General features: G+C 36.3%; 1 protein-coding gene across 6 annotated transcripts in view; it reads right to left on the bottom strand.

Annotated features, from left to right (window-relative positions):
- STAG2 (STAG2 cohesin complex component) overlaps nucleotides 1-21,414 on the bottom strand; it is an 83,127-nt gene that overhangs the window by 26,257 nt on the left and 35,456 nt on the right. For all 6 annotated transcript variants that reach the window (XM_068956744.1, XM_068956738.1, XM_068956740.1 and 3 more), the window contains exons 2-14: nucleotides 18,440-18,584; nucleotides 15,918-15,996; nucleotides 14,715-14,876; nucleotides 11,627-11,723; nucleotides 10,134-10,210; nucleotides 8,509-8,713; nucleotides 6,125-6,276; nucleotides 3,765-3,838; nucleotides 3,526-3,649; nucleotides 2,266-2,364; nucleotides 2,091-2,170; nucleotides 1,475-1,582; nucleotides 510-621 (exon numbers count right to left, since the gene is read on the bottom strand). In XM_068956744.1, the coding sequence (XP_068812845.1) occupies nucleotides 510-621; nucleotides 1,475-1,582; nucleotides 2,091-2,170; nucleotides 2,266-2,364; nucleotides 3,526-3,649; nucleotides 3,765-3,838; nucleotides 6,125-6,276; nucleotides 8,509-8,713; nucleotides 10,134-10,210; nucleotides 11,627-11,723; nucleotides 14,715-14,876; nucleotides 15,918-15,996; nucleotides 18,440-18,483 (1,413 nt within the window). In that variant the 5' untranslated portion in view covers nucleotides 18,484-18,584. The remainder of the gene's footprint in view (nucleotides 1-509; nucleotides 622-1,474; nucleotides 1,583-2,090; nucleotides 2,171-2,265; nucleotides 2,365-3,525; nucleotides 3,650-3,764; nucleotides 3,839-6,124; nucleotides 6,277-8,508; nucleotides 8,714-10,133; nucleotides 10,211-11,626; nucleotides 11,724-14,714; nucleotides 14,877-15,917; nucleotides 15,997-18,439; nucleotides 18,585-21,414) is intronic.

Raw genomic sequence — 21,414 nt, forward strand, 5'->3', positions numbered from 1 at the left:
TGACATTTGAGGAGGTGCTTGCTGGGAAGAGTACAGAACGGTAGAAGGCAAAAATATGAGTTTTCCATAGTTTCTGGAACAGGATAAGCAACACTGTGCGTCCAACTTTCATAACTACAAGTACAGCTACAGTAGAGTAATAAGAAACAACAAACATCCTAAACTCTTCCACCTAAAGGAGGTTCTCAGTCCCTTTTAGAAGCAGGCTCTGGGTGCTCAGAACACTTGGTAACTTCCTATTTCTATAAGAGGATTTTCTTCTTACTAAGCTCCTAAATCAACATCTCTATTTCCATCTATATATACTCTTTCGTCAGTCTTCATGGTGTTCTCTCGTCACAGGAGAGTTCACAGCCTGTCTCAATACTGTGTACTGGAAAGATCCTTGAGGTAATATACTGTTCTATATGGCTGTATTTAAGTCCTCCAGATTGTCCAAGTACTGGAAGAAAGCCAGAACAGATCCCGTAGTTACTAAGCGAGGAAAACCAACCCATGAAACAACTTACTTCACTTTCCAAAAAGAAGAACACTAACGTCTTCACGAGGTTAGCATTTGGACTTTGCCTTCCCCTCCTTTTAAGTATTCCGTCATCTTCAGGATCTCTGCGGCTGAAAAGCCTAGAAAACAAGTTATTTCAGGGCAAATGTCTTCATTAACTTTGCTATAGTTCATAGCAAGACGCTGTTTTCACAGACATGCACCTAGTACCTTGCCATGGTTTCTCTCGGTTATTACTTCCCCCCCCCCCCCTTCTTCAAGGAAGCGATTTGGGACAAATATCTTTGGAACAAACTTATATTTGGCTGAGTTGGTATTTCATTGATTCCTTCCAGTGGAACATATATTTATCACAAAATACAAGCAACCAGTGATAACTGCAGATGCTTTTGTCCGTTCCCCTTTAGGAAATTACATTTAATGAACCTCCCCACATGGGACAAAGAAATATTGGGAGAAGGTCGGAAAAGTATTAGATGGAAACTTTGCTCCTGGTTTTAAGACATGATCTAGAATTGAAAAAAGTTTTACAAAAAGAAACTTTCTGAAATTGTCATCTAATCCAACTTTCGAAAAAGAATAATGGGACTAGAAATGGAAGAAACATACTCGTATTATGATAAAAGTCCCAAGTTTTTGGTACAACCTGAGTGAGCATTCTTAAATTTTTCACAGAACGGGAAATAGAGGGTAGGAAAAGAGAGAAGCATTTTGTTACATTCCCTGCAGGTACAAGCTTTTAAAGAGGAGGCTTCAAAATTACTTGCCATTTCCCATTAAGAAAAAATACAGCAATTCAAGAACTACAATAGTGTTACATTTTCTAGAAGTTAATTCCAAAGCCCACTTCATTATTCAGGTTTTCCTTTTCTTAATTAAAGCTAATCAGAATCACAGCATTAATACGCGGTCTAAAAATCTACAAGAAGCATGAACAAAGTAAGAAGTTAACTATAATTTCCCCCCTCTTACTTTTTATAGAGAAATTCCCCTGCGGCAACTGCTACTGGCCGATGAGCTGAATAAACCAGATGGTAGACGTTTTCACAGTCTTCTGCAGTCAAAACTTCTTCACTACTCCTGGGGTGGAGGGAAGAGGAGGAAAAAAAAAAAACAGGCTGACCCAGAAGAACATAAACTCTAATGATACAGATGGAAATGAAGGTGAACCTAAGCCTTTTCCTTTAAACTATCATCCTAAAAAACAAAACAAAGTATCTTTGTTCCAAAGTCTTCCTAAACAAAATCACTGATAAAGTATCGGTGCTTGCTAAAGACTGTGCTTGAAAGTTCAGTTATTGTCTGATGTTCAATACTCACCACAGTTCTTCAGTTCAAATCTTGTACAGCAACTTCAAATTAGGGTGGCTGAATTCTGCATTTCTAGCCCTATCTATTACTGTTAAGTATGTGAAAAGTAACAGTACTGTCCTAACCAGATTACTTTTAGAAATCAATTTGTTCTAGTATAACATGCACAGACATTTCTTCAGACTTTGTTTTACCTAAATTCTGTTGAGCCTTGCCCAAAAATATGAAGAATATTTTAAGTTTTAATATTTGCTATAAGTCAGATACACATACTTACTGTAAAACAAGAGTGAGTAATTTTATTGCTTGGACTGCAACATCATATTCTTTGTCAAGAGTCATAGACACAATTCTATCCTAAGAACAAAAAAGAAAGTATTTTCAAAGAGGAAAGAAGGGAAAAACAACTACAAAAACATTGAAACGTTTTTGGAAAGCGTGAAGGTACTAACCTTGAATCTACTGGTGAAGAGTTCCAATTTGGAATTAAGCTCTTTATTATAGTAAAGCCCTTGCAAAGCAGTGAGGCATTTGAGTCTTACTTCCCCTTGCTAAAATAAAATTAAAAACTGGATTAAAAGTTAAGTATGGGATACAGATGCGATCTTCAAATCATACAGTTCACTTGTTACAGCCTGAATTCATTCAGAGACAAAAATTTAACGTTGCCAAGTTATGCTATCAATAATTATGTTAATGACATGAGAACGTGTCCTGTCTCATAATAAACCAGTTGGGGAGGGGGGAGGGGGAAAGGAAGTCTCACCACAATTAGTTTGTGTAAGTCAAAATATACTTTTTTCACTCTCTCAGGATGTATTCTAAATGCTCAAGACATTTCTAAGTAGAATCCTACGTGATTCCTTTCACTTCAGCTAAAACTGGCAACACCTATATTGAGACTCTTTCGATAATAAAATTACAAAGTAGTTACTGAGACAAGTATTTCTCCCAAAATACAAGTTCTACTTTATCAGAGAACGTGTTTGCAAAGTGTACCTGTATCTACACCTTAAAACATCTAGGACAACTGACTACTGCCATCTCCATGCAATTTCTTATCATCTCACTGCCAGAGGTTATTGTTCTTTGAAGCCAAACCAATGAACATGTGTGATCATCCCTCATTTGTTTCACTGCAAAGTAAATAACCTTTAAGTCTTCAGAATGCAAGACCTGAGCTGATGTGCTGACTCTACAGTGCAACAAGGAGCATTCACGAACTAAGTCTGTTGACCACTCCAAGCAGAAAATAATCTGTAGCTGGTAGCTGACAATTAACAGCTTGAGGCAGCGGCCAGCACCAAAGAGGATTTCTTTTTATACAGATGTTTTACAGTTAGCTCAGGATGCTTTTAAAAAGTTTCTTACCTTAGCAAAAGAGAGAAACAGTTTGAACATGTGACTGAGTTATTCCATGGGAAATGCATTAAATTTAAGTATTGCAGAACAGATGTGTGCGCATCAGCAAAATAAAGAAAGAAGCAGCAGCTATTCCCTTAAAATTTTGAATTTACTCTCTAAAACCATATAAGTATGTTTTTTATATATTTTAAAACATCAGGGTTTCTGACTAACAAAACAAACAAAAAGCAGTGACTCATTAGAACAATTAACAGATCAGAACCTTGCCACCTTGCCCGGCAAGATCAAAGACAGAGTAGGCAGACTTACGCTTGATGGTTCTGTTCCTTCTCCTGAAGGCAGCTTACCTTATCATGCATAGTCCATCCTACATATTTTAAATAGCTGTCGTTCAGAAAGGCATCACTATACATCTTCATCCATATTCCAATCTCTTCAATACAGATAGCTCTTATTTCAGCAATTGCATCTCTGTGGGGAGGGAGAGGGGGAGGAGGATCAAGGAGATGGATAATTAGAAATAACTCATTGCATGCTTCCAGAATAAATTAATGAAGCTATATCTTACCTAATAGGAAAAACTTACCGGTATCTATGCACAAAAACACCTTTAAATATTGCGTTCATCATGTTTTCTATTTCATCCTGATTTTCCTGAAGCTGAAAGAATGAACAAAGTTCATCAACACTGAGCAGCATTTTTACAATCAGATCAAATAGCGTTGGCGTTAGACAAACTAAACTAAGTTAACGTTCACAAGCACGACCATTAAATCCTTCCCTGAAACATTCACGAATCAGTTGCTCAACAGAATATGTTACTCTTTAAGGAATTTGTCTACCACAGTATATCAATATTGATGGCTCTGACCACAGGATAACTGCTCTTCAACTGTGACAGAGATGTTCCAGGTTTCTGCAAGCCCCCGATAAAACTACTTAGAACGAAAACTAAATTAGATTAATTAGAAAATTAATTAAATATCTTTTAAGCCTCATGTTCAAGGCTCACGCTTAACATATTTGCAGTGTTTTTATGGATCTGCATTATTAGAAAAATACTCAAATCCTGTAAGATGCTTACAAAGAGCCTGTTCTGTACCCTGAAGAACTTTTAATCTAAATAGACAAGATACAGAGGTGCTTTGTTAATGGCTGCATGAGATTTAAAGTTTGATTCACACACTCTGTTTTAAATACTTCTTTCTTCTCACCTATCATTTCATTAAATAGAAAAAAAAGCTGAAATTGAACAAGGTATTGCAGAACTCTTCAAATGAAGGATATCAAGCTGTGAAAAAACAAAGGAGACCAATCCAGTCTCTCGGGATAACAACACAAGATCAAGACATGCAAAGGACGTGATAAGTGATGCACACAATGTTTTAAAACAAAGAAATAGAAATTTGTATTTGCTTGGAAGGTGCAAGAAAGTCAGTTAAAAGATTTGGAGAGAACCAAGCAGACAAGGCATATTCTTTTTGCAGATTGAACTATAAGGGTAGGCTAGATTAAGACAATATTAATGAAAAGAGTCAAGGATGGAGGAAGCAGAGATTGCAGTAGGCAACATTAGGTTTTTTGGGTTTTTTTTTTTTTTGTAGGAGACATTACTCAAATAGAAGAGGCACAAGAAAATCAATGTGGATATAAAGGTAAAGGATCTCTCCTACAGAAATTTAAAGAAAAAACATGAACAGTTTCCATAGCACCACAAGATTCTGGAATGAAAAAAATATGAGGAAATATAATAGAAAGGAGGGGGGGGAAAAAAAAAGATTATGCAGAAGACAACGACGACAAACTAAACAAAGTTTCTAACGCATTCTGGGAGTAAATTAACAACATCAGTCCACAGTAGTATATTCAAAACATAAAAAGATACAAAAACCAAAAAAGACGACTTTGAAGTTATGTTACTTTGAAGTTTACTCTCATCCAGTACAATAAAAACTGGAAAACAAAACCAAAGCTAGAACAGCTGGTGGGAAATCCCAAAAGTCACTATACTGAAGAGCAATCAAGATAGAGAAAGTCTCAGTCCCCGCATCACTGCCTTTCTCTGTGTATACATGTATTATTTATAGTAGGATTGGTCCTGGACACACACATCCAGCACAAGTACATTTAACAACACTGTTCCAGTGTCTAAGGGATGTCTCAAACTGCAAGATCCTTGGGAGATGAACAGAAGACAGAGTTATTAATTTATCTGAATCATTCAAGAAAGTGAAACTGTAACAGGCACAAAAGGTAAAAAGCAAAGGAAAAACGTTTCCTTTGATCATCTGAAAGTTAATTCTACTATCTAAAAAATAAAAACCCAGTAGTTCCCCAGAATATAAAAACTAAAATCTGAATGAACGAGGGCTCATGTCAAGACAGCACTGTCAGCAATGAATCAGCAAGTCCCTCAAATACAGAAAGAAAGAAAAAAGAAGTAAATTAAACTTTCAATTTTGACAGGGTTTTTTCTTTTACAGTAAACACTATCAAAATCCCCTAAACGCATTTTCTCCTGAGATTGGTACGACATCATAAAAGCAATGTTTTGCACCAAGATAACAGGGCTCTTCTCTAGAGGCCAAAAGTAGTCAAGGGATGGTAACGCTTATTACATATTTGAACTCAGTTTAAGATGCTAGTAAAGAAATAAAACCAAATTTCATCTTTTACCAAGTCTCTCTGGCTAACTTTACTACGAAGGCAGTATCTGAAATGCCACATTTACCTCTTTGCATCTAAAAACTAGAAGTTCAGAAGCACCTTTCAAAGCAATCAAGTTTTTCCAACATTAAATGTACAATTCAAAGAATGAAACAGAAGGTCTAATAACCACACCTTTACAAAAACTACTACAGAGCAAGATTAATTGTTAATCGTCGTTTATCAACACTCATCCTCCAGCAGTCATAAAGCACACCAGCTGCACACAATCACACTAACCTCCTTTCTTTTCTGTAGCAAGAGTTCCAGCCTATCATTAGCTCGTTTCCCAATTATTTTATTTCGTTCTGCTTCATACTGCCGCTGTGTATTGTCCATGTTAATACTAAGATTTAATGCCACGTTCACTAAAGCAGTCATCAATTTCATGGCTACAAAAAGTAAAGAGAATAAGGATTATTGGAGAAGTTACCTAATGTAAGAAAGTTGATAAACATCCTGACTCCTCCTATTTCAGACTTACAAAAATACTGTGAAATACACTCAGTGAAAACTAAAGATACATAAACTGTAGGATGTGAGCACTGTCTTGAGCACTACCAAATAGAATAAAATGTAAGCGTTTTTATCTATCATGTTGATAAGTAATGGTGTGGAAAACCTGCAATTCTGATAAATTAATTCTATTCCTTTTGTTAAATTTCTAATATTATAAGCATTATTGTTGAACTGAGTTACATAGGCTTTCCCAGAAAAAAGCTGACAGGTGAAGTTTCACATACCTACCCCAAGAAACATTACAAGGATTCCATTATTAAAATCAGTTAATAGACTAACATTCAATCTCAAACACAGAAGAGGTTTTGTGCTTCAAAAGAAAACGTTTTAGACAAGCAATGCTACCACACGGGGTCATTCTTGTCTCCTCAATTTAATTTTAAATGAGGGGCACCTTTCTTTAAGTATTCTTTTATGTGCAGAAGCAGAGAAGGGATATCAGCCAATCAGAAGCCAGGGGACTGATGAAAGCGTATACAACACTTCGGTGGTTTGGGGTTTTTGCTTTGGTAGGTATGCTTTCGTTTCTGAATCTCCCCTTTTAAAAGGGGTACAGACAAATATGCCTATTCCATAAAACAGAAGGTGGCCAAAAGTATACCTGTCTTTCTGATGAACTTTTGTAGCAAGACATGAAAGGGCTCACACAGAGAGCGCGTATAAAAAGCAAGTAAAAAAAAAAAGTTTGAGTGTCACTAGCATAAAGCAGCAAGTGGATGAATAAGGCATGAAGACATGCAGACATATCAAAACACTGTCACATTCCACGATATCTAAGGACATCAGGATGAAAAAAAAAAAAAGTCAGTCAGCGCTAATGACAGATACCAAAATTACTGCAAGTAAATACAGATACAACAATTTTGTTGGTTGTCTCTATCCAAAATAAAACTCGCACATCAAGAATACAAGCTGTAGTCTTATATGCAATGCACGAGTAATTACACTATGCAAACAAAATCAATAAAACTACTGATGCAAACCAAAGTAAACAGACTATTACTAAAAATTATCTGATAGAAATTAACATGCAACAGGGTGATATCTGCAACTTTTATTCAGGCACAGCTCAAGAAAGGTAGGGAAAAACTTGTTTTTAAATAACTAAAATTTACATCGGTCTTATGGTACAACAACTGAATTGACGACAGAGCAGAACTAGCACATTCTCTAAATTAAGTCTTTTACTCCTCCTATGAAAAATGCCTTGGGGAGTGGCAGTCTGACAGCAACAGCCTGAAGTGTGGTGTTATGATGTATACTCAAGAGTCACCGTGAGTGAAACAGAACAACTCACCAGGTAGTTACAACTGAAGTTAGCCGTAAACCAATCAGGTCTGTAAAGCTAACAGACCGTTTCCAGCCTGGTAAAAACTCAAGTTTCCTGTGCAGCCTAAATTCACCTTGTTCACCAGGTTAACATTGCTACAAAACTTACATGACTGGACTGCTACATGGTGTCACATGAGACTCTTCTTCATTGATCTGTGCAGATTTTGAACTAACTAACTTAAAAAAAAAAAAAAAAAAGAAAACAACCCATTCTCCAATATCATAAGATGTTTTAAACAAATAAACATCTGTCATACTGAACTCATAAGGAATATAGTCATAACTTAACATATCTGAAAAAAATCAAGTAAAAAAGGACAATTATTTAAAAACATACAGAAACTTAGTGGCTGTACCATTTTTTGAGTTCTTTAAATTTTTACCTCATGTAATCATTGCAAATGTCACCTTCAATTACATTGTGCCACAGCCTCAATGCAAAGCACAGTTTTAATTTGTGGTAAATATTACATCCAATTTAAGATATGACGACTCCTATTTGACTTAACGTGGGGCAGGTTAACTGCATTTCACGTTGAAAAGATTATTACAGAAGAAAATTATGACAGAAGAAAAACTTGTAGAATCAACTTAAGTTTCTTCATATTTGTGTGTTCTATTAGCTCTAAAGCTAACAAAAATGAAATACTGCAGAGCTGATACGGATACTTTAAAAATAATTTTGTGTTTTCCAATAATGAAAAATAAAGACAATACAAGGAAGCTGTACCAAAACAAAAACGAAAACAGTATGCAGAAAAAAATTCACTGACCTGCCAGCGTGCTAGTGTGCCGAAACGCTCTGACTTGGGAGTCTGACAGTCCCGTAAGTAGTGAAATGACAGTATCCATCATATATTCATCATATATGATGCTATATTGACACTGTCGGACAAGTACTCCAATGAACTCACAAAAACTGGATTTGAACTTCTTCCACTGGGGACCAGCCATAGTTAATGGGTAATCTCCACTATCCTATTAAAAAACAAAATGGGATGCAAACAGGAAACTCTTTCAAAGAACTTAAAATAATTGTATTAAATAAAGATTAACAAGAGACAGGTACAACTTAAAAGCCCATATTTTTGACAGCATAAAATGATACATCTGAAGAACCCAATTACACAAAATGCATCTACTTTCCAGCTCAGGTTTCTTAGATGCAGAGACAACTTTCAACAGGTGGTACAACACAAATTGCACAAAACCAGAGGTACTGAATTAACATCTTATATTTCCTATCTCTGTCCTATTCCCCCCCCCCCAAATAACCTTATCCCCCCCCCTTATACATCTGCTTCTGCTTACACTAGAAGCAAAGAACCATGACATGAACAGTTGGCCGATATATTCAGCAACACTCAAGTTCAGGACTGCGATAACGTTTATAGGGAGATGCTCCCCATCAGACTGAAAATTCCTGACATCGTAAGACAACCTATTACAACACACTGAAAATAAGTGTGTCGTCTCCTTCTGCTTTGAGGCTCTTTAAAAATAATGGTCAAAGTGTTGGGGCGGGGGAATCAACAATGATTTTTAATCAGTGTTTTTGTAACCCCATACTCTAAGAGGCTAAACAACATTACAATTTCAAAATCAAGGCAGCATCCACGAAAAGAGATTAGAAACCTGAGAGTGCAGTTATTGATTAGAGTTCTGTTACAAGAAAGAGTATAACCCAGTGATAAAAGAACTGAATAAACAGTCCTAAACAAAGTCTTTTAAATTTCAGCGCACACTACTTTTCCCTCTGTTGAAGTTACTGATGCTCTTTGGATTTCAATTTGTGAGAAAAAATTGCGTCCTAAATGAAACGTTGGGAGGCGGTTTTAAAGTCGCTTTTATGTTCCTTGGAAGGAAAGCACATGGAATACAACTTAAAAAAAGAAAACAATGCATCTCATTTACATCAACACTCACTGAGACAGAAAAAAATTGCAAGTTAAAGGGAAGAGGGCCAGAAAGCGCCATAAAAGGCAAAGCAAAGTCTTCAGTTTAAGCTTAATCAAACTGAAATCCAGAGGACTGTGGATTAACACACACATGCAAATAAATTTAACAACCATTTTGAAAGCTGAAGGTTTCAGAGCCTTACATACACAAAGGGGACACACACAGCCACTCAGTATTAGGAGTTTCCACTTTCTAAAACAGAGAGCGAGTAAATATTTGTTAAACTACTATACAGAACAATTACATATAGACCTTTATTTTCTGCCATCTTACAAAGCTCAGTGAAATGAGTGAGTTTAAGTTTTTCATTCATGAAAGTCTGGCCACTTCTACAGTTGATCCTATCCTTGAAACAAACCTGTAGCAACATAATCCAGTAAAGTGAGGACAGGGGAAATGAAAAATTTATAATCAATACATTATTAGTATATTAAATTACCTCATCAAACTCCTCAGTCATTTTTCGGATTATTTCAGAATTCTGCATATGTCGGAACATCTCTGCTGTAACAACTCCTAAAATTTAGGCATTAGATTATTAACACATTTAATATGAAAGAGGTAGATGACACATAAGTTATCTCCTACTACAATATAGAAATGGACAGTTTTCAGGTAGTCTACAGATTACACTTGCATTTTTAAGAAGTTACCCATTATTCATTTTAGCATCTGTTTATAACAGGTGCTCGGCACCGATTTTTATACATATATATATATATATGTATAGTTACGTGTGTGTGCGCGTGTGTGTACATTTAAAAAAAAAATCTAAAAAAAAAAAATCACTCATTCGTTCATTTTCTGAAGTCACAGATATTTGTGCCAGATCTCTTCATCAGCTGAGAGGCTGCACTGATACAAAGTGACCTTTCAGGATTTACGATTCCAAATAGTACAATAAGACAAATATAGACTGTTCAGTTGCTATTCTATTGTCTTCTGCACAGTGATAACTCAGTTATTTCATGTAATTTCTATATTCCTTTGATTCAAAGATCATTAGATTGTAGAAGACGATATAAAAACAAACAGATCTCCTAAAGTTTACTGCAGCACATACACAAGGATTATCTTGAAAAGCTTAAAAGGATTTTGTAGTTTTTTTCCTGATGATAATAATCAAGAGATTCACTGCTCCTGAAAGCACGGATAGCCTCTACTGAGGAATGCTGCTAGCCCTCTAGAGATTTATGCACATTAAAAGTTCATCAGGACGGAGACACACTGGAGCAGAACAAATTACATTCAATCCCACTTATAGCCTATCAAGTGCAGTGACATAGCAGAGCTGGTTACTTTCTCCTCTTCAAAAGGAGGTAAGGAAGAAAAAGAATCGAGGATATGGAATCAAGGAAAAAATCAGAAGTCCCCCCCCCCCCAAAAAAAAAAAAAAAAAAAGAGAATAAAATAAAATAGAGGAATACAGTCTTTTTGCAGACAGGCTACTACGAAGCTGTCCAAAATCTTTTTTAAATCAAACATCTCTAAAAAGGCTATGATACGATCTCAGAATGCTCACCAATATGAAGACATTATATCCAAACTAGAATTCCAAGATTAAGCAAGTTAAACAGACTACCAATATTATGGGAGAGAGAGAGCTTTCTGAAATAATAGCAGCAACTGAGGAAGACGTGAGAAGTGTTATGTAATGGTACTGCACTCTCTCCACTCAGAATCAGGCTTATGCACTCTCTCCACTCAGAATCAGGCTTAATCTACATTTTGAAATAATTCTGCAATGTTTCTAAATCACCTGCTCCCCCTACCCCACCCCCAAACTCAAAAATACTACAATAACTTAATGTGGACTAGCCCCAGGAACAGCGTAGTCCTACACCCCATACACAGCATAAAAGTAAAGAAGAAAAACATGCTGTAAAACTGCCTAAATGGGAGTATGGCTCCAAAATATTTCAAAAATCTTACCTTTGCAGCCTGAACACTGAATAAAGAAGTTTATGAGATCAAGAAGTGCTATATCTCTGTCATGTTTGTATGACTCTATCCAGTCATCCACTACAGACTGAAAAGAAACACATAAAGGCACTTTTTAGTTTTTATAAATTGAAGAGTCAGTTTTATTTAACTGCTTTCCAGTAAGAGTGACTCTTGTTTCTTCCAGAAATAAATGGAACCCTTTGGATTTTCTGATAAGACTCAGAACAAAGGGTTAGAATCATCCTTTGCTATCACAAAAGCGGCTTTCAAAAAAGGAACTCATTTTATTCTGCAAACATACAAGCACAAAGTTAACTAAATATAAAGCACAGGAATACTACACAGACCCTAATATTCTGGGGGGAAGATTTTGGGGGGGGGGGGGGGGGGGAGAACCTTAGCAAATTCTATAGAAGCAGTTCCATGGATTTTTGGGTTTTTTTTCTGCTGTGGTTGTTTTTTAAACTGGTGATGCTTCTCTACAGATACCACTTAGGTGTTCAAATCCAACAGCTACAACTCCCTATACTCTTCAAAAATTGTCCCTTTGATGTCCCTTGCTAATGTGCTCTTCGCACTTTAGCAGTAACAGCATGAACTGCACCCTCCTATGCTACGTGGACACTAATTGCTTAAGCGTTAACTAAACCAAAGCACACTGGCTACTAAAATAGAATAGATGCAAGAACTCTTTACTACCAAACCTTAAAGGGAAGCACAAACTAACAGGAAACCTGTGATAACATCTGAGGAAAAAAAAGAATTTCCATGCAATCACTTAATTTCATCCACAGGTGAACAGCCCTACAGGAAGGTGATATAAAACGTCCATAAGTATAATTTATTTACACAAGCACTTGAAAGCTTGAGATAAAATAAACTGCAGTTTTGAGTATTTAATATATTGATATCTTGCCCTAAAATCTACACTTATTCTAAATAAGAGCCTACAGAAAAATTTAAAACTTTCCAAAGACAACTAGACTCTGCAGATCCCATGATTCCTGCTTACATTCTTCTCAGAGCTTACTCTTTCCAGATATCAGTGCTGTGAAGGCAATGTAACATATTGCCATGATGAAAATTTCCTGACAGAAACTAAGAAACGCAGCTAAATCCCTCTTCCCCAAGAATAAAATTGGTCATAGTATGACATATAACTTTAGTCAGCCAGACAAGAGGAATGACAAATACATTCAAAGCGAAACTCTGATTTTTCCCAGTAGGAGCAGAACCTATAAAACTGGTACTAATTTGACTGATTTATTTGGGGGGGGGGGGGGGGGGGGAGAAACTTCTTGTACTAAGCCCATAAGGAAGGTCATTGTGCAAGACCAGGATATGTTAGGACAAAGGGGACAAACATTTCATTTGGGCAGCTGTTTCTCCTCACTTTTTTGGTTTTCTGGTTATTTTAAAGAACTTGCTTAAAAAACAAAAACAAATAAGAAAACCCACTTCAGCAGAGGATTAAGTTCCTTAAAACTTTGTCTCAGTAGATGAACAATTTGTTTTTGCCAGGGAACACAGACACACACTGGGAAGGAAGAATGGAACAGAACAGAAACATACAGATTTTTTTTTTCTTTTTTAATTACTGAAGTCTTTTGAGGTAACTAAGGAAGCTCAGGGTTACAGAGAAAAGTGCTTACAGTGAGTGCTGACCTGCAGTTTATTTTATTTCAGAAATCTTTTCTGTGAATAATGTTCTTCCTTAATTTTGACAAAATACATGTACTAAAAGTCAGTCTATTATCCAGGTCTCAAATCCTCCCTTCAACAGAGTAATCTGGCCCAGCAGAAGTTCATTTTTCTCTGAAAGTGTGTTTTTGCAATCAGTTTTTACAAAAACTACCTACAGCAAAAGATTTTGGCTGGTTATCATTTTACGCAGTTAGAACGTCATGAAAAGAAGATCTCTGATAAACAGCTGAAAATGTAGCACATAGAGCAAAAGCTAGAAAAGTTTATTTCATATTCCATAGCAAGTAAAAAAAAAAAAAAAAAACTCAGAATAAAACAAAGTACAAAAACACCATAATTTCCCTGGACAAATAAATGAAAGCCATGGGTGTTTTTTTTTTGTTTGTTTGTTTTTTTAAAAAAGTCTGGACTAACTTTCTGCCAAGAAATTCAGGCTTCAAGGTTCCCAGCTCTGAAGCAGGAGCCTGCAAATCTCGAGAGGACTGCATATGTATGCAGGAAGTTGGGTCTATATCAGAGAAGCTATAAATGCTAGATTTTCAATCCCAAAGATAGTCTTTCTGCTAGGCTGCTGAGGAGTCACATGAGTGAGTCAGCAGGAAATCTTCATGGCGGAAAGGCTTACATTTTAACCCTCACTTCACTGGGGGGTTTACACAGTCAAGCAGACATTTTACTTCTTTCACTGCGTCTTCTGTATAAAAATGCATAACTAGCTCCATTTTTTAAGCAGACCAACGTTAGTCCTATTACTAAAAGAAGAGAGTGCGTAATCCAGAAATTTCTGACAGGTTAAAATTTCCTAACCCAAATTCCAGTCAATCGCAGCACAGCAATGCACATGAGCTAAGTCAGGTTAGTTGAAACTTAAAAAGAGTAGACATTCAGCTGCAGCTAGTGATTTTACGATAGAGAATAAACAGTTATTTCATTTCAGAAAGCGTAAGCTCTGGGAGCACCTACAAACTACAGATTTATTAAGTGTTTCTGACAAGTATAGGCATAAACCACATCTCTATTTAGCCACCAAACAAACAAACAGACTTAAAAGTCCTATGGTGTAAACTAACTTTCTTCACTTAAGATACTAAAATTCACTCTGAACAGCAATTTAAGTTTCTCCATTATATATGGGATTATTTGAATTTGGCATCTGGAAATGAAAAATCAGTTATCTCAAATTCAAATCTTAATAGTGCAAAAAATGGGTTTTTTTTTTTTTTTGAATCTTAAGCTGGAACTAAAAGCCGCAGAATGAAAAAAGGACTCACTCTAGGCTTCATTTTACTAAATCACGCTTACAGAAAAATAATAGTACTGCTATATTTAAATTGTATATTCATCTAAGTCCCAGAGAGATCCAAAGTCTTACCTGCATAGCACTCTTGCCCATTTTAACTACCTCAAACAGCATCATGTTTTCCACACCATTCTGTTGGTGATGTCCATTCATCCGATTTGGACCACCAGGTTTCCCTCCTCCGTTTCCACTTTTCCCCTTTTCTGCTGGTCCTTTTTTTCCTTTTTTACAGGTCTGCAATCACACACAAAGGAGGTTTTATTTGGTTATTATACAGTAACTTAAAAAAAAACAAATAATACTCTTAAAAGAAAAGTCCTTGTATCTAGCTGTCACTTAAGACAACCCATTTTAAAATCCGAAGTTGCCAACGATAGCTGATTCTGATTTGACACAAAGACTAATGGCATTCATCAGGCTCTGCTTCGTCAGGTTCTCGTTTAAAATCTTTCAGTAAATAATACTGCGATTAGTGAGAACGTATGACACAAAAAGCTTTTCCTCTTGTTTAAATTGTGAAATAGATTATACAGGTTTTACTTAAAACTGCTAGAGCAATTCCCTTGCATCACATAAATTAAAAAAATCAAAGGTTACTGAATTGCAGAGGAGGCTATTTCTTAAGCATAAGCTGTATGGGAGCAGGAGAGGAGTATCAAATAGAGGGGAGAATCAAATAAGAGAACTGACACCTAAACCAAGACGGACTTAGAGTAGGAAAACACTTAACCATAAGCACAAATTAAACTACTGTAATTTGAAAATATTTATCACACTCTCGTAACAGCACTCCAACCCCTAGGAGCAGAGGCAGGTGGGGGGCACTAGGCCACTCAGAGGGCAGGAGCCACCCAGGCAGGGGCACACGAGATGCCTCGCTGGGCTGGCGTCCCAGCCAGGCAGTGAAGCTGCCTGGGCACCACCCTAGCTCAAGAACGTCTCATGTAATTATTTTTGTGCAAGCACTTTTAAAATGAAAGGAGAGCTAGAATTACTAACATCGACCAAGAAGTACTATACTAGCTTAAGTATAGAATGGAACACGCGCACAGAGAATAATCGAGGTATTTTTTTTTCCTGTGCCTCCATAATACTACAAAAGTATCTTGCAAATACTCAAGATGAAGTATTTCAATAAAAATATAAACATGAACTCTTCACAGAACACTTGCATTTTCAGAAAACATTCCCAGCTCATTCAGCTTCAGAACAAGCGCTGAACTTCTCAGTTTGTAACAGTGCAAGTGTTTCAGTGTCCCCATAAATTCAACGTACTTTTCCTTTGCCTTGTTTTTGGTTTTTTCCTTCAATATCCTCAAAGTCTGTATCAGAAGAGAAGTGTGTTTCAGACTCCCTGCAAATATAAACAGATAGAAATCATTTATACAAGTCATGTAATACCTTCAGTAAACCTAAGTCAACTCCAAGAGTTCAACAGTTCTCTTTCCTTCTGTTGAAGTCCACTGTCAAGGAGCAGAGCGTACCTTACACGCACACCCTACCCTTCGAGGGGGCGGTGGGGCGGTGGGTGTCTTCATGCTCTTAGCAATTGAGCAAGCAGACAAGAGTTGCACACATGCTGAAGGTGGGGGAGAGAACACAACTAAAATGGGGGGGGAGGGGGGGGGGCATTTCCAGTGAAGTTTCTCTACGAAAAGCTATCTGCAGCTCTGTTTAAGCTTATGGGGGGTGAGGGGAAATCATTAAAACATGCTGCATCAAAACACTGATGTTCTAAGCGCTGATACCAAAGTCGGAGGGAGGGGGGGGATAAATAAGTCACCTGAATTATTACTGAAGAATGTTTAAGTTATATATTCTCTATCTCTACATTTCTTGTTAAAATACAACTTAAATGACGTCATTACAGCTTGTTTTAACACATGCAGGCAGTACAATGAATTCAGGCTGCTATCACAAGTTTCTGAGATACGCTACCTGATTCGATTTAAAAATGCAATTGTAAAGACTGCAAAAAAAGTGGAAAGGGAGAAGACCCCTTCCTATAAGTTTTTAAATAATCCAAAAACTTAAAGTGCTCTCACTCTCGTAAAATTGTCTAAAACAAGTTTTCTGCCTTGTGACACATATTTTGCATTTCTAGTTTTGTCAGCTTTGTGTGACATTCTGATATGCACTGGAAAAATCTCCAGATTTACAAATAATGGCAAGACATCTTTCCTTCAAAACCTCTTAATGTTCTCAGTTTTGTAGGCAAGGACAGAATACAAATTCCAAGCATTTCACTAGGTAATGAATAATACCAACTTAGTAAAAAACCATTATAAACAACTGCATAAACAACATTTTATATTAAATCAGTCTCCTTTCAGTTTATCTTTATTTCTCATCAAAAAGAAAAAACCCTACATAAGCAAGCCTATCGACACACAATTTTTTTTTTTTCCATCTTTCTGGACTTTAAGAATTGAACACTATTTCAACTCACTGCTGGGATTCCAAACCTTGTCTGCTTTTTGCTCTCAACTTCTAAACTCTGCAGAAGGTGAAGCTGTGTCATCTTAGTCTTATCAACTCTTCACACGCTGTGGATCTTTTGAAGATAGACACTACACAGAACCTAGAAATTTGTTGCCATTTCCAAACAACTCCCTACCCCAACACATATATTAGAGTGATTGTTAACATCTTTCTAAAAATACGGAAAGTAAAAGACAAAGGATGCAATGCACCTTTGGGTGCACCCATCAATTGCAAAAATCTCTCAATTATTACTTTAGCTGCCATCTTATTTGTTTTCCTTCTTCTCTGTGGAGAAAGTAAGATGCAGCAAACAGAAGTCTAAGCATGGAAGAACTTAACAAACTTCACATTTGAATAGATCCAATTCAGACTTGAGATTATTATCAGGGATTCATTAGACTGCTTTGAAAATAAACCTTTCATAATATTAAGTATTTGCCAAATTACATATATTTTTAATAACCTCATCAACTCTGGGTAGTTTTAATATTCTCAGTTAAGGATTTGTAGACTTGCCGTGTTTTCACATGAAGTTATGATCGGAAAGTATTTTGGGATTTTAAGCGAAAAATGGAAGAAAAAGCAAGTGGATTCATGTCCAGTGACAACCAAAAGGTGGGAACCTGTTTTCGTTGTTAAGTTAGTCTACCTCTACTAATCATTTTTCTTCTCGGCCCAAAATGTGTGTGTTCCTGATTTTACATTTTGGTAAATCACATAACGATTCTTAAAAACCGTAGGAAGATTAGTGACCTAGTAAAATGACACCACAAACACCTGTGAACCGATACCTGAGGGAAGTCAAGACTTCGGCGGTAGCAAAAACTTTTGGCACTAGAGCGCTGTAAGTATTAGCTGACCACCACCATTATTATGGGCTAACACTTCACTTAATCTCTACGAGAAGAGCTTAATGAAGGAAGCTTAAATTTTTGGTATTCTTAATCAAAGAACTTCTTATTCACAAAAAATACATTATACAAGGGGAAAAAGAATTCTGTTGCGATGACTTCCACATCAACAAAGCTTTAAGAGGATTTAAAAATAAGAAATTAAAAACAAGCACTTCTAAAACACCTATTTTAATTCCCTTTGAATACTGAGAGAGATAATTTAAACAATGCTTCATTGTTTATCAACTACTTGATAGGAAAAAAAAGCTTAGAATCCCATTCTCTCTCATTTTGTTTTGTCCAGCAATGAAAAAATAAAAAAACCCAAACACACACACACACACACCCCGCCTGTAAGTATTAACACCAAGAAGTACCAGTAGATTTAAAATCAAACCAATAAATCCTTAAAGCACTTACTGAAGGAGAGTAAAATCAGTTGGTATTTCTGGAGCTGCTATCATTTCTTTATCATCTTCTGGAACACCAATGTATTAGAAAGATATTCAAAAACCAGTCCAAAGTACAAGCTTACTTGCTTTTCTTCCTCTGCGATGGACAATTTCTATAATAAATAAAATAAATAAATATAGTGAAATTTTTTTCTCATTTGAATGGAGGGAGATGGAGGGGAGAGGAAGAGTTGGCAACCAAGAAAACATTAGATCGCACCACCATCTGTTTCCAACCAGACTTTGTCCTTTTTAACTAAAGATTTTATATATTTGACTCCTCCCATGATCTTACCACAAAGCATCTCAACAAATGTTAATGGCATCACAGTAAAAGAGAATACAGAAAACATTTTCTGAATAGGACAAACAAATCGGGATAGTCTTCATAAACTCCTTGCAAATCTAGTGTAGGTTAAAAATAAAAAGTTAAGTTTGAATCAACTTATGATACGATGCACTGCAGAGCCCAAGAGTCCTATCACCACAAGCATACTCTGGTTAATCAAATCACCACAGATTTGAAGTTTAAATTTAAAGTGCATTATGTATACCACGTTTGTACCTGACTTGTCAACTTTCACGTCATTTTCTGCAAAGATAAGCTATTTGAGAAGTTCTTATAATCCAATCAGCTGTTTTACAACTCCTTATCTTCCAGATTCAATAAAGCAGGCTTACAACAGTTTTTAACGTTTATAGCAGTTGACATGTATTTAACTAACAAAGGAAGAAATGGTTATCCCCATTTTGTTTTAAAAAAATAATTAAAAAAAAATCAGAATCAGCATAGCAGTTTGTCAAGAAAATGCAACACAATGCAATGGTTGGTTTCCATATTAATTATAATATTGCCACCTGTTTAGGCTTTTTTAAATTTAACCGATTTTCTTTTGTTCAGGGAAAAAAGCTTCACTGGATGCTTCAAGTATGAGACCTAACTATGCAAACTAAAATCTTCCACGTCAATTGTCTGCCTCATGCTAAGTTTACATGGTTAAATTAAGAAAACACGAGGCTTAGGCATTTTAAAGATGCAATACCAAGGAGAACCACCTTCAGAGTTAGAAGCTCCACCGATTTTAGACCTTGTTGGAGTGATTAGGTATTTGAAGGCAAGATTTAATTCTGGCATGGTTAGCACAGGTTGCTTAACATCTGGTAGGTATAGGCTTCAGAGACTGTATTTAAATTGAGCATGTAGATAAAGTCAGTAGATTTTTTTCCTGCAAGTGCTTCTTCCAAATACTAGGGGCCACTATAGCTTCCAGAATTTGCACAGATTAGAGAAAACATAAACGCTGAACTTCTCATGCTCTCTTTCTTCTCACCGTATACAATAATATAAAGACAGAAAAACCAGAGCAGAGAGAACTAGTGGCAAAAAGGAGACAAGGTCAGAGATAGGCTAGTGCATCTCGAGATGGTCTACAATTACTCAGATGCATTCCATCCAGAACACAGTAGAAGATACAAAGCATCAGAGCTTCCAAAAGTTGTTCCTGGAGAACAGTAGCAACCTTTGTCATTCCTTTCTTCCCTTACCTAAAACCAAAGGCACGTAACCTGGGCGTTCATCGCTCTTGCTTGGTTACACACTGTCTTTAGCAAACAATTAGTAGGGTAACATCCCTTCCCCTGTCATTAATCTTGGCAGGCTCTGCCATTCAGGATTATCCGATTTAATTCCCCAATAAAATGGGCAAAACATACCTCAAGAATTTTTTTCTTGGATTATCAAGTTAAACTGGTTCAACAGCAGGCATCCAGAGCTAATGCATGGGAAACAAACTGCACAGCCATGAGCAGGGGAGGGAAGAGCAAGACTCCCTTAGTTTGGTGGCAAGGAACTATTAGGTCATCCAGGCTCTCAGTAAAACCACGCTATCAATTTGTGACATGGTGAAATACTCTACACTTTGGATTGTAATTCTTCCAAGCATACCAGGGCCAAGATTTTTTCTAAGATTTGTTCTGATGCAAATCAGCAACTTGAACTTGGAAATCCCACAGAGCATCTTGGCCATCAGGCTACTGCCTGCTGAGAAGCTCAGAAGCGTACCCTAGTGAAAAAAGCCCAAGCCAAACAAGTCCTTTTTGACGTATGCTTGTGATTCTATCCCAGTGCAAGCCACAATGCTCAGCATCAAGTTCAACCTGACTACCAGTATATTATTATTTGGCTTGTTCTAGTTTACATTTTTGGATGTTGAAAAGTGACACGAACAACTGCTAAACTGATGATTAGGAAGCTTACATGAAAATTCAGTATTATAGCTCATTAATACTACCTACTTACAATAATCAAGTTACATATTCCATAAAACTTGAAGGTCTAGAGACACAAAGACAGTTAACCAATTGTTCAGTCACAGAAAGAATTAGAACATATTCTTAGCTCCATAGAGAAATATCAAATTTAGTACCTGTCAAGTTTCAGAAAAATAGTTCTCAAAAACAGTTTTGTACTATCACAGAAACATTTTAAAGAAAAAAAACTGATAAACCAGGAAAAAAGACGGGCAAATGATTAAGTTACATATTCTCTGCATCAAATAAGTCAAATAAATCACTTGATAAAAACTAGCTGACTGCAGTTTATACCAACTTGCATCTCCTGTAAGGACCATTCATCTTAAGACAAGCAACAAACAGGAAAAGAAAATAAGACATTATTCAGGTATAATCACTTCATACAAAACATGAGAGAAATATCAAGTTGTTGCTAGATGCTGAAGAGTTCAGCTACTAAGATTTAAGTTTCAAAAGTTGTTTTTCTTGAAGGAAGACGATAATTGACCTTCATGAGTACCATAATAAAACTCCCAGAATTCATGAGCTTTCGTGAATAACGTACTGTAACAACCTATATACTGATGTGATGAAAAAAATCAGAGTTACAGATAAATGCTTTCCAAGAATGCGTGAGGTAAAATAGGAAGG

The sequence above is a fragment of the Struthio camelus genome, chromosome 11, assembly GCF_040807025.1.
Source record: "Struthio camelus isolate bStrCam1 chromosome 11, bStrCam1.hap1, whole genome shotgun sequence".
NCBI classification, from domain to species: Eukaryota; Metazoa; Chordata; class Aves; order Struthioniformes; family Struthionidae; genus Struthio; species Struthio camelus.